At 36.0% G+C, this 14446-nt stretch overlaps 1 protein-coding gene across 10 annotated transcripts in view; it reads right to left on the minus strand.

Moving 5' to 3' along the window:
• The window catches only part of LOC109081467 (B-cell receptor CD22-like), a 33850-nt gene extending 19689 nt beyond the window's left edge, over nucleotides 1-14161 (minus strand). For 3 of the 10 annotated variants that reach the window (XM_042726756.1, XM_042726761.1, XM_042726760.1), the window contains exons 1-3: nucleotides 13706-14156; nucleotides 11508-11543; nucleotides 11072-11338 (exon numbers count right to left, since the gene is read on the minus strand). In XM_042726756.1, coding sequence (XP_042582690.1) covers nucleotides 11072-11338; nucleotides 11508-11543; nucleotides 13706-13736 — 334 coding nt within the window. In that variant the 5' untranslated portion in view covers nucleotides 13737-14156. Of the gene's footprint in view, nucleotides 1-11071; nucleotides 11339-11507; nucleotides 11544-13705 lie in introns of all 10 variants that reach the window. The other 7 variants (XM_042726763.1, XM_042726755.1, XM_042726758.1 and 4 more) reach the window with 6 other exon arrangements.
• Nucleotides 14162-14446: the final 285 nt, after the last annotated feature.

Raw genomic sequence — 14446 nt, forward strand, 5'->3', positions numbered from 1 at the left:
CTGTACTAGTAACCACGTGATTACTGATATCAAAAATAAAGGTTGTTACTAGTAAGAAATCAATTCTTGATATCAACAATTAAATTTGAATGGCAGCCTATGGTGACATTTAACTAGTGAAAATACAATTGCTGATATCAAAAATAGCAATTGTTACTAGTAGAAATCTAATTCTTGATATCAAGAATTAGCATTGTTACTAGTGAAAACTGAATTGTTGATATCAAGAATTAACATTGTTACTAGTGGAAATCTAATTGTTGATATCTAAAATAGCAATTGTTACTAGTAGAAATCTAATTCCTGATATCAAGAATTAACATTTTAACTAGTGAAAATTGAATTGTTGATATCAAGAATACATATCCTGCGAATGAATAAAAGTCAATTCGGCTTGCCATAGGGTTGAAGAATTTGCACACGTAGTAAGACAGCTTTTTGAGGGTGAAAAAACTCATGCCGAGATTTCCACACTGCAGTCATACCATCTGTGCATCAAGCTCATCGCGCGGCAGATTAAAGCGCGAGCGTGTTCAAGACGCTACCGTCTTCTTCTTTAGTAAATCCTCCTTTGGTTGTCATGTTTATTCATATCCATATTCATATTCACTGGCTTCTATTTAAGTTTTCACTATTTATTTTACTATAATTATGTGGTTTTATTTATGTATTTTTGGGTTCAAAGCTGTATACTTTTTTATGTGGAATGCTGCTAAATTAATGCATAATTTGGATTATGTTTTGTACAACTGTCTTTCTACTTATATTTAACATTATTCTAAATCAGTTGGATCCATGGATTATTTATTTATTTATTTAATTATTTTATTAAGAATGACGGAATTCATTCTCGTTTTAAGTGTTATAAGTGCATGTTATCATTCAGTCTGTACCTGCTATTGTATGCTGTATACTTATGTGGAGAACATCAACATAAAGTGAGGGGGAAAAATTATTAAAAAGGACAAAACCAAACTGTTTTTATAAGTGCATGTTGTTTTTTTGTTTGTTAATTGCATGACAAAATAAAGAGCAAAATAAACAAAAAATATATAAATAAATTGTTAGTTTTTGTTGTACATGTCCATACATACCACTGTGGTGATTTTCATATTATTTTACTGTATCATTCTTTAATAACTTCATGCCAAAATCATGAAAAATGCCATATTTCTCACAATACACTCATATTTGAAAATTCATTGAGAAATAAAATCAAATTGTTTTCTGCAATCTCCAGCAGACTCTTGTTCTACGTGTCCCCAAGTACCACTGTGGTCATTTTCATACCATTTTACTGTATCACTATTTAATAATTGCATGCCAAAAATATTGACATTCTTTGTACTTTTATCTTTGGTACCTTGGCATTAATAAATTAAAAAAAAAGAAATAATCAATTCTCTTTCCGGCTCAGACTGCATTGACTGAAACAGGTGAACTAGACTAACTCCAGTACAGAACATATAGAATTTGCGCATGCGTGACTGAACGAATCACTCCCCCAGATGACTCGTTTTTCACGAGTCACATTAAAGATTCATTCAAAATGAACGAATCGTTCAAGGACGACTCATCACTAACTGGCATCAGACGAAAACAAAATTGAAAATCAGGAAAACGAAGCGTTATCCATTTTTTTCAAACATTAAAAAAAAAAATTTTTTTTTTTTTTCATTTTTGGTTTCAATTAGAAAAACGAAAGAACGAATGATACACGGATTTTTCTACCTCATGTTTTGGTATTTTTGTCAACCCTGTTACCGACACAAGCGTTACTATAGTTTAATAGATTAGGGCTCATCGGATGTGACATGCACTTTTACAAATTGTTTGAACATAAATGTGTGTTGGCAGTGTGTGTATACAACCACCTTATAATGATAAAGATCCACCCAGTGTTTTTTTTTTTTATTAATCTCGTTAAACCATTACCCCTTTCTTAAATCAAGCTGTTCTCAGATGACGTCACACAGACAGGCCCCTCCCACGATAGTTGATTGACACTAGCGTTTTACACCTTAGCTCCGCCCTGAGTGACTGTCATCAGTCTGCTATTGTTTCACCGCCGGAGCAGATGTAGACAAGAATGGCTCCTAAGTGATTGAGGTGTTCTGTTGTTGGATGTAATAATGAACACAGCAGCAGAGGTGCAAAGAGTACGAAAATATTCTACTCAAGTAAAAGTACCATTACATTCATGAAATTTTACTTCAGTACCATTGAAAGTACCAGTCTAAAAATCTACTCAAGTAAAAGTAAAAAGTAGCTCATTTAAAATTTACTCAGAGTAAAAATTACTTAGTTAGATTTTAACAGTGGGAGGGAGGCAAAAATGGGACCAAGGGTGCCACAGCCCTGCACAGTTTAGATATAACCCTAATTAAACACATCTGAACATTTAGGCTTATTTGAAAACTGCATGGTATGTGTGCTGGAGCAGGGTTAGAACTAAACTCTGCAGGGCTACGGCCCTCCAGGATATGAGTTTGACACCCAGGGCTTTAAATCTCAAACGAGTTGTTTTTAATTAAAGGAATCAGTTATTTAGAATAATAAGACATTTGGGCTGTTGCCAGGCAAATTAAATCAGTATCAACAAAATTAATTTTTTCAATGCAGAGGAAACACAGAAGCTTCATCTGAAGTGGCATTTAGATTACACACTGTTTAATGATGGACATGAATGCATTTAACCTGTAGTTACAAATGCACAAATAATGTTTTGACATACAAGACAAAATGTTGAATACTCATTTAAAAAAAAAAAAAAAAAAAAAAAAAAAAAAAAAAAGATACTTTAAATGTGACATTAAAACTGCCAGTAGGATTCAGCAAGTCACTGTTAATAAGTGAGTCACTGATTGAACCGAATCATTTAAACGGTTGATTCATTCAGGAACGAAACACTGTCATGTTGCTCAGAGACACAAAACTGTGCTAAGGTGGCTGTGTTTGGAAATATTTTTGTTGTCGAAATAGAGCAAAAACATGCAATCTGGTGTCTAAAACGCGAGTCTCTTAATTAATTTCTTGTTTATTGAACTGTTGTAAAAAAAAACATCTATATGTATTCATGCTGATTTTTGGAGAAAATGTCTATAGTTTTTATATAATTTTGTGATCATTCTAAATGCATTTTAACAGACTGAATCACGCAGTGAAAGAACGCACTTTAAATGCGCGCTCGCACTAGTCTAAAGCCTGGCTCACACTACAGGATTTTTAAAACCCTAACCGATTATGAAATCTGGCTGCAGCACACACATTAGGAGAATCTTTGCAGATTATCTTCCCTCAAATCTTAAACATGAACACACTACAAGATTTGAACATCGCGGCGCAATACACACTACAAGATATCATTAAGATTATCATACCAGAGGGAACGCCTCACATGATCTCACGCAGCAGTTCATCACTGATATTTGTTTACATATGTTAGCTAGCGTGCTAGCAGCTTTCTGCACTCACCCAGTGGTCACAAAACTGAGGTGATTTTACTCCAGCGCTTCTCTTTCTCCTTACGGTTGTGATGCGTTTCCGACACATTATACAGACTGTCGTGTTAACTACAAAATGTCAAGAAACAGTTTCCTCTGTCTCCACTATCCAACGGAGCTGTACATCAGCTGTTTTGCGCATTGGCTGTGAAAGTACTGACATAATCATATAGCCATCACCATCCCGATTAAAATACTAAATATCAAACATGTTTGTGCCCCGATTTGTGTGCGAGCAGATCAGGAGGTGCAAGATTCAATCGGTGAACGCCTCACATTACCAGATAATCCACGCTGAACATCGGGACAGATCGAGGTGCTCGACAAGATGTTCGCTCTGATTATCGGGAGGGTAATCGGGGCTAAATCGGGCTAAAATCCTGTAGTGTGACCCAGGCTTTACCTACTAGACTTCCCGGCACTCTGTAGGAGTGTTTTGTTTGGTTTTTAGCAAAATACTGATAATGTCAAATCACACATTGTTAAAACAACAATTAAGATATTATCGCAGACGATATATATCGCGCACTCCGCACCACTGTAATTTTGACTCATTTGTGTAAAACCTTTTGCTAAACTGTCAAAGCTTCATTTTAACCACCAATGCAATGCTGCAAGTATTTACCTTACCTCTACATGCTTGCGAAGGCCTGATGTCGAGATTTTATAAGCTGCTAGTTTAGTCTCCCTAGGCAAACACCGCTTACACTGCATAGAGCGTATATATGGCCAGGGGTTCACTTCATTTCCTTTGAGTTCAACTTCAGTAGATTACGACAGGGTTTCATTTTCAGCTGGGTCTGCACCACTAACGCCTGTCTTGTCCGTCTGCATGTTTCTTGTGATTTTTTAGCACCAGTTCTCCTGCCCATCATTTAGCCTACTGTAGTAGCCTAGTTTCCAGGGAACAATTTTTTTTTACTCAGTAATTTATGTGTTTTAAAATGTAGGGAAGTACAATACTTCAAACAAAATATACTTAAGTAAAAGTAAAATTACAGATTTTAAAAATTACTTTAAAAAGTAGAAGTACACAATAAAGCTACTCAATTACAGTAACGCGAGAAAATGTAATTTGTTATTTTCCACCTCTGCACAGCAGTCATCATTTACTCCCGACATCTAAGGGGTTTTTTTTATGAATCTTTGCAAATTGCCTTTGTAGGGTATCAGACCCGAATCAGACAAATTAAAGATTTGATCAGGAGCATGGTTGAAACACGAGGAGCCGAATTCCACACAAAGGCTCGAGACAACAGGATGTAGTAAATCAAATCCTAGCGCCACATTCTGAAGCAAGGCCACTAACTAGCAGCTTGAACAGCTTTCAACATTAGAACAAAAGAACAATTATTGATAATTCCAATTCGGAAAGGAAATTTGGGGCAAGTAATCAAGATTAATGGTCAAAGAGATGCACAGCATGACCATCACATGTAAATCCATGATAGTAATCATGATCTCAAGATCTTTGGATTGACTTTCCCCACCTAGAAGAAAAGAACCAGACTGAAATTCCTTTAAGGGGACCTTTTAACCTCTGGTCTCCACAGAACGTCCTTATGTCAAAGAATGGCACAGAAACTGTCTTTTACAGATGTAGATGCACCAAAATGAACTCTGAAAGACTTAGAAACGAATATCAGTCCATTGCTTAACTCCGTATCATATGTAACCCACACATTTGACTATCATGTTTCTAATCACTTACTGTGTATGTCTTTTTAATAACTATTGAATAGCTTAAGGATTCATATTCATGTTTAGTATGTGTGTGTTTGAATCTTCTTGCTTGAAAAGTTTCTGACAATCAAGTATTTGTCAAATATATCATATTGTTGTTATAGGAATCATGTCCAAAATTATACCCTGCAAGAGCGGGAAAATTCAGACCATGTGATTGATAAGATAACATAAGATTTATGAACGGGCATGAGAAACATCACAACACCCCGAGCAAAGACAATATCTAATTGGTCAAGACAACATCTGAGGTGCGGCCGAAAGGCCAGTTTAAATACTCAGGACACCATCAAATTTGGCTCTTAGCTTTTGCTTTTAATCATCACTTTTAGCCATGCTTTTTGTCATTACATTTTGCGTTCTTTGAGCGCTGTTCCAGTGTGCTTCGGCCTGCACGCCTGCTGCTACTTAGCCACGATGAGAAGAAACCACCTAGACTCGTGAAACTTTACTTCTATTCTTTTACTTTAGTTTATTTTCTTTTCCGTTGAGAGTTTTGTGTTCTGGGTTAAGTTTTGCTAAACACAGTGTCTCCGAGTCTGACCTCGAGTGCCCGTCTAAAACTTCAACCAGCCCACAACTCTGCATCATCAGCCAATCAGCAACCTCGATTCCCTTTGAGCTAAATTGACCTGTTTCCCTTACACTTTCCTAATAATGTGCTAGTTAGCACGTTTCACGATGAATGCAGCTAAAGTTTACCGTTTCTCAGAGAGCAGCTGGGAAGAGAGGGGCGGGGTCAGCAGAGCTAATTAGAATTTAAAGCGACATGCAAGGAAACGGCTTGCTATGAACAGAGCTGTTTTTGACAGGGTAAAAACTGTGTTGTTTTACACTACCATTGAGAAATTTTAACCAAACTATGTTACAGACTTTTCATTAAGACCCTAACGAATCATATCAACTTGTGGAAAATGGGCATCTGATGACCCCTTTAACATTTTTATTCCTAATTTTGGAGGGTGACCACATGTCATTTAAGAAAAATATATTTTTACAAGAGACATAAAAAAGGGCTTTGTCCAAAATAAAATATAGTTAAAGTTACAATGGAAAAACCTGGAAGGCTGTATGAAATATATTTTTTTTACCATTTTTATGAAATTAATGACAGTAACAGGATTGACATCATAGTCACAGGACTGACAGGAATGATAGGACACATTCTTCAGCACACTGCACATATTTGTTTACATAATACTGTACAGTTACAATTTTAAACTGCTTTATATTGTTTTGCCCTTACTTAGCATAGTTGTATGACAATAGTAAACAGTAAATTTTTCAGTTTAAGTCAGATCATTGTAGATTTAGCACATTAGAGATCTAATGTTTTAAGGGTATTGCAATTAGAAATGCATCCATTTTTTTGTCTGTGTCCCCTGACAGAACTTCAAATACTGATCTGGTTCAATTATTAGACAAGGAAGATGATCAGATCTTGGTCTTTCTGTGATCATCTGAAACCCAGTTCTTGACTTTCTTGAACATTGCAAGACTGGGATGAAGGTCTGCAGTCACCTCGCTGCTGCTGTTTGTAAATGAATTTACATGGATGCATTATTGACAATGAGTTATGGAAAATGGTCATTTACAACAACAGTAATAGTAACAATACCAATAATACGAACTAAAATTAGTGATGTAAAATCCGGCTCTTTTCAAAGATTCGGCTCTTACGGCTCCCAAATGGCACTTCATTTAGTATCACTCGGAGCCTTCTATTTGAGCCCAATTTAGCAATTGTGAATGGTTTGTATGTTGGTAAGAATTTTTTTTTATTATTATTCTGTGTTTTCTTAAAAGCCTTATTTTTATGCATTTTTCGTAAAAAAAAAAAAAAAATTACAAAAAATACAGTTAATTTTATTTTATTTTTTATTTTAATTTTAATTTAATTGTTGAATTGAACACAGAGCCACAGCAACCACAGCAAACAAATCAAACAAATAAAGGAAAAAATCTTAACATTAAGACACTTTATTCTTTAGTGCAGGTTGGCATTCAGATATATCAAATGCCTCAGCTTGGATGTGCTGATGCGATTTCTCCTCTCTGTGATTATTTGTGCTGGTTTTGAGAAGACTCTGTTTGAGGGGACCGATGTTACAATAATGCATTTTCTTCCTCCCTTAACCAACACGCTTGTGCTTATCGGGCTCCCGTCTCTCTCTGTCGCTGTACCTGGCCTTTACCACTACACTCGGTATCTTGTGTCCCCCTTCCTTCTTTCACATAATGGTATGATCCTAGTCTGTCCTCCCATGTGATTTGCCGCATGTGTTTTTTTTTTTTTTTTTTTAACGAAATATGCATAAAAATAAGGCTTTTATGATAACACTGAATAAAAAATTGCTTACCAACACACAAACCATTCACGATTGCTAAATTGGGCTGAAATAGAAGGCTCCGGCTGAAAATTTGTCTCTCCCCCGACGAGAGTCGGCTCTTCATGTTCACTACAAAGAATCGGCTCTTAGAGCCAGCGCGTTCACGAACAACTCATCAGTAACTAAAATGTAAGTCATGCTCATATGCCACTGAATGATATAGACGTTAGCTCAACATTACACGCAGGGTGACCTTTAAACATGTTTGCATTTTACACAGACAGTCTTTAAAAACAGGGGGACACCTAATCTGTGTCATCCCTGTTACCCAAATGTCAAAACCTGTTACCCTGAAAAGTAACAGGGTTGACAGTAACAGGTTTGACGATTTCAAACTAATTTCCTTGTTTCCAGCTAATAGTCAAGTTCACAAAATCACATGTTATACAGTTTGAAAGGATTTTAATTGTAGATATTGATTATATTAAATGTAATAATTGTTAAAATGTACATTTTAAAAATGGTAACAGTACTGACACTGCATGCCCCCTCCCGCCTCAGTCAAGCCTCATAAATCATCACAAATAGAATATTATAGAAGTGAGAGAGAAACATGCTTGTGTTTTAAGTTTAGGAATCCTCACTGAGGGATGATGTGATCTCCTAGAAGTGATGATACTTGAATGTACATTATTTTACAAGGGTTTTTGATGAGGGTAACAGGGATGACATGAAATCAGGGGAAACCAATTAAAATATTTAAATTTAATTAATTCGTTGTTATATTAAATCTATGTTTGATTATTTCTTAGGAACGTAAAAGGCACCGATTTCGTGGAATGATTAAATTAAATTTTTTTTTTGCTCCTCGTAACGAATCCCTGGTCTAAACATTGGGTTGAAGATCCAAATCCAGCTTTATTAAGGGGTAATCCACAATTGTAATCGCAAACAATAGAAACAACAGTTAAAACACAGACAAACCGGGAAATCCAGGAAACCAGGCAGAAGATTAAAACCATGACATGAAAACCAGAGAGAGCTCAGAAATGCAGTGTAAAACACAAACAAGACTTCACAATGAGAGTCAGAATCCATCAGGGACCATATTCACAAAACATCTTGAGGTTAAAAGCTCCTAACTTGCAGATCTAGAAGAAACTCTTAAAAATAATGGGTGAGTCAGTCCGAATTTTAAGACTCCTACATTTTTGCTTTTAGAGTATTTCACAAAGTGTTTAAAAACTAAAATCAGGTTCTAAATCTGTGAAAAGTTGGAAATAGTCAAGACCAAATCACAAACCATCCTAAAATCGCTGTTGCCAATAATTCGCCTCGCAACATGAACATTTTAGAAACAATTCCCAATCATTTTCCTTTAGTTTAATTATGTCCTTCTTTTTATGTACAAGTTAGGCAAGAGGTAAACAACAGTGAGCCTTTATACCCTTTTCCACGCTCAAACACATAATGAATGAATGTGACAGTAAACCAAAAAAAAAGTTTTTTTTTTTTTTTCATTTTTATGAAACGCTCCAGTTCAGTGACTGAGACAGCAGAAAGCACAGCATGTTTGTTTTCTTTATTTTACAAAACCACAATGTTTTGTTAATATTGCAAGTGTACACACATGAAAGTAGGATGATGTATTACTCTTATCTGTATGAACAAAAATCCTGGCAGATTTTGCAGTTTCCACAACAGGAAATCAGTAAAAAATGCCAGTGATCGCTGGCACCTTTGTGCACTAATAGCTTCTTCACAAGCACTCAGTAGTGCACATTTCTCTAGTTTAATGCTAGAGCGAGCAGCCATGTAAAGCTGCTACATCACTGACAGAGACCCATGCCCATGATAGAATGGCTCGAGGGTGAATAAAACACAGGAACTAACCCTTTAATGACATCATCTATATCAAAAAGGTTAATAACCCCACAATTTCCTTAGCTTAAGATTTCTCCCTTTTCTTTAGTAAAAATGGGTCTCAACAGCTTTGTGAATAGGTTTTAAGAAGTACTCTAATTAAAGAACTTTTACAGCTACTTATGAAAACTGATTTGTATTTGTGTGTGTGTGTGTGTGTGTGTGTGTGTGTGAATAGAGCCCCAGGCTTATTCAGTGTGAGTTAACAAGATAATGAGATGATAGATGAAAGTAATCAGGCAAGATGAGTCCAGGCAATGGGTGATGGGAAATGCAGTCCATGATAAGAAAACAAAGACAGAAGGAGTGCCCTCTTGTGGCTATCATACACACTACAGCTGGCAGGAGTGACACTAATCAAGTCCTTCAGGCTTATTTGAGAACTACAGGTAACAGAGTTTTATGCCCCTGGCTTAAACTGCCTCTTTCTTACAGTCGACTGCAAGCTCACATTCATATCTGCCTCTGGTGTTGAGTCTCAGAATACACTCAACAAACACTGACAAGTGATGTACTAAACCAAGTCCTGCCTTCCTTTTTTATTTTTTGATAATCATTAAGAATACAGAAGATATGATCTGTTGCTACTTCTGTTTCCTTGTGACTTTAAAATGTGGATGTGAGTCCTGAGAGTTTTAAGAGACTTTAGTTAAAAAAATGCAATTTTCATTCTCATGAACAACTGGACTCTATGTAAAGCCTATGTTATAGTTTCCTCAATGGCAATCTGGACCCCTTGTGTTTCATGTAGAAATGGTTTATTCTCTTTCTGAAACTCTATTTACACACACCGTCTCCATTGTGCAGGTATGTTGTTAATTGTTTGTTAAATTGATTTATTCAAGATGAGTTGCTCAAGTTCTCCGCTTCTACACTCTTGTTAATCAGCTATCAATTCCCTCTGATTTTAGGAATAAATTATGGGTAGGGTTAGGTTTCGGGGGAGGGATTGGGTCTTACTTGGCGAAATCACGATGACCCTTCCTAAAACAGTATCAAAATCACTGATAAGTCTTTAAACATCTTCTGCACTTCTGCATTTGAACAGAACAGTGACTAGAACGTGTGATAACAGCATTAACAGCAATCATAGACTACAGTGCTTCCACGGATGGACAACTCTAGAATATCCTGCACTTAAACAACTAACTCAAAGAAAGAAAAAAGAAAGAGAAAGAAAAAGAAAAATGCCTGGTTTATTTATTTTATGTATTTATTTTTCTCAGATGAATGTTTTCAGTGATGATTGAAACTGAATTGCACTATTCATAATATATTTATTTATACTGGGCAATTTATAACGTATACCTACATGATGATTCTATTTTTTTTTCTGAAAGAAAATGCACAGGGTTACAGTAAAAAATGCATCTTTCACATGTATCTGACTGATAGATATACTGTGTGCTGTTATTTCAGTGTTGCTGTTAGTGTAATTATTTTAGCAAATAATTTTCTACATACATTCAGTTCAATTAAATCAGTCAAAACTATATTGCTAAACTTATGCACCCTGGAGTAACAAATAATGATTTAAATGAGCGTTAAACAGATGTGAATCTGAACACTCACCTGATACAGTCAGTGTAACAGCAGCACTGGTGTCTGATCTCTGTGAGTCTGATCTCTCTCCTCTACAGCTGTATTCAGCACTGTAATCAGCTGTGAACCTGATCTCTGTTGTTGTTGTTGGATATGGATAGAAAGTGTATCCATCTTTAAACCAGCTGTATGTCCACTGAATGTCTCCTGCTCTCTGTATGTCACATGTGAGAGTGACTGTCTCTCCTCTGAACACACGCTCATCTGGACTCACCTTCACTACAGGTTTTGGTCTCTCTGTATTAATACACATATGAGTAAATATAGATCATCTACAGTATCATTGTATCAATTACTGTTATGAACTCAAAACCTCCTTGTGAGAAAAACACTGCATTGTAGGCAAATAAACATAAAAAAAAATTAAAAAAAAAAATTAAAGTTTGTTAAATTTACAGCACAGTACCTTGAGTGAGTCCAGCGTGGATGAAGGACATCAGCACTAAAAACAGAAGAAACACAGATATGAAGCATTTCCATTCATTCAACACAATGCAGATCACTGAAACATGTCTAGAGTTTAAACTGAACGTGTTTTTCTGTGTTTTGAAGCTCATCATGAGAACTGATGGTGGAGATTCTCCATCATTTAACATCAACACACACAATGACGTCACAGGACTCATGAACGATACGAGAGTCGATTCACTGATGGATTCACTGCTGCCCAGAGAAGCACTTTCAACCACAACATACAACACATGACCATATTCTCATCAACCTGACGTCAGTTTCTGTAGTGCTGTCTGTTTAGCTTTTCATTGCTCGTTGTGTTATATTTGTTTTGCCGTCTTTGTATTTTTGCTTTTCTGTTTGTATAACCATACGTGTCTCAAATTAATGTTGTATTGTTTCCTCTGTTTGCTTCACCTGTTTATTTGCTCATTTTTTGTATAACATGAAAGATGATATTGAAATATATCAAATGTAGAATCATGCAATTTTCATGCCATTAACTATAGACAGATTCAGACAATAATTATTTCTCATGTTGACGTCTATAAAAATAAATTTACACAACACAATTACTGTCCAAATAGTGCTCATGACATAATTATATCATAGTACACAAAAATTCACTTTTGTATGAAGACACTTGTGAACACGTTACATGCAGAAATATAGTTAACCTTTCTCATCACTGATTATTCACTGGAACAAAACAAGCCACAAAACTCCTAAACAAATGAAGTCAAAGTGTTTGAGATGCACTCACTTCCTGTTTGACGCTGGTATCATCAACTTATTTGTGACTTCACATTTAGACACAGTGTTTTCACAAGAAGTATATTTGAAATGAACCAAACTCAGTTCAGTTGAAGTGAAGCAGAAAAGAAAACTGCTGCAGGTGACCTCAGTGCTTTCAGAGTTCACAATGTACACAGACTGATACAACATATTCATATTTGCAGTATATCAAAACAAGTGGCCTTTATTTCAACTAAATATAGCACAAGCATCAATAAAAAAAAAAACATTTCACAAAATAAAACATGATAATAAATGTGATGTGTAATAATTATATTTTTCAAACTGGAGTCCAGAGTCTTTCTGATAGTCAAGCATTAGTGGAACATGTTTATGATAATTTCTAAAGGTCTATAAACCTGAGCAGAACTGACCTCAAACATCCACTAAAATGATGTTGAAACAACCTGCTTAAAAATGAGTGAAAAAGTGTCTCAGAAAAAGCAGTTAGTTCTTAAAAGCTTGAGAATCATTTGTTGGCACGTGGTTGGACATGTTGTGTCTAATGCAATGAAATTCATACATTTTTAATGAGATAGTTTGCCCAAAAATGCTACTCTCATGAATGTGCATTAAAGACTGACACAGAAGAGAAGAAATGGTTAAATAAAGTTATTTTCATTTTCTTTGCACAAAAAAAAGTATCCTCGTAGCTTCATAAAATTACAGCTGACTATTTTAAAGATGCCCTTACTATGTTTCTAGGTCTTGAATGCTTCAGTTCCCTTGCTGTCTAATGAGGGTCAGAAACCTCTCGGATTTAATCAAAAAGATCTTAATTTGTGTTCTGAAGATGAATGAAGGTCTTATGGGTTTAGAACGACATGATGATGAGTAATTAATGACAGCATTTTCATTTTTGGGTGAACTATCCCTTTAAGTGTGACTTCGTTGTCCAAATACTTTAACATAAACTTTAACATGTCATCACACTGAATCTGAACAATAAAGAATACAATCTGCAGTTGCACTGATAGTCTTGTGAGCAGTGTGTCAACATACAGCGCCGTTATTGTGTTAATCCTGACACAAGGACCTTTTCCGATCCAGCCACCTCACACACACACACACACACACACACACTCTTCACTTCCTGTCCACACACATCTGTCCTGTCATAATAAAGGCAAAAAATGCCAGAAAAAGAGAACAGAATTAGCAGTAAGGCTAAAGTCACAAACCCTCCTACACACAGCACAACCTGCTGAAACTGATCTTCAGCTGAATACAACATATTAGAAACAGAAAACAGAAGAAAGTGTAGAAGAGGGCGGCTAAAGTTCCTCAGTTCCTGGAGGTCTGCAGCTCTGCAGCTGAGTTTTTCATCTCAGGTATAGAATATAATAAAATACTTACAGAGAATGAGAGCCAGTGCACCGGACCCCATACTGACACATTAATAAAAATAACTGCTGTTCGGTGTCTTCTAAAACAGACACTTCCTGTTTAAACAGTCATTTCACACATCGAGAAGAGATGAGGGAGGAGACAGAACTCTTTACAGAAATAAACCAAGAAATAGGAAGAAAAAGAGATTAATTCTAAGATATTTTGCTTCTTTCTTTTAGTGCATGCAGGTTGTTGGAGCTCTGTTTCTCTGCTTGAAAAGAAGTTCTTTCAGAATTGTTATGAATCTTATTTTGTTCATTCACACACAGCCTTTTCATGTAATGAGTTCTGCTTCCAGCTGTACTTTGCAGCTGAAGTGTGGTTCATTCTGGTGAGATTGTGAGGAGATCTCTGGTCTCGGTATGTTGTCTTCAACACAGACGACAGACAGCTGCAGTCAAGACGAGTGGAAAAGAGCTGCAGAGAACAAAGCAGAAGTAAAACCAACAACTATCAGCTCAACGCCACACTCACTCAACGCTTTTATTACGCCTCTTAAAGACCTAACTGAACCTGAAATTTGACCCAGAATTTAAAACTCTGTCATGAATTACATCCTCATGTCGTTCTAAACCTGAAAGACCTTCGTTCGACTGAGGCATCTGTGACAGCAGGTATACAGCGAAACAGAAGAGAGATAAAACTCCTCAGACTGGTGCAAGAGCAGAAGTGTTTCATCACCAGCACAGCACTTCCTGAGAAGATGAA

The sequence above is a fragment of the Cyprinus carpio genome, chromosome B7 (assembly GCF_018340385.1).
Source record: "Cyprinus carpio isolate SPL01 chromosome B7, ASM1834038v1, whole genome shotgun sequence".
NCBI lineage: Eukaryota > Metazoa > Chordata > Actinopteri > Cypriniformes > Cyprinidae > Cyprinus > Cyprinus carpio.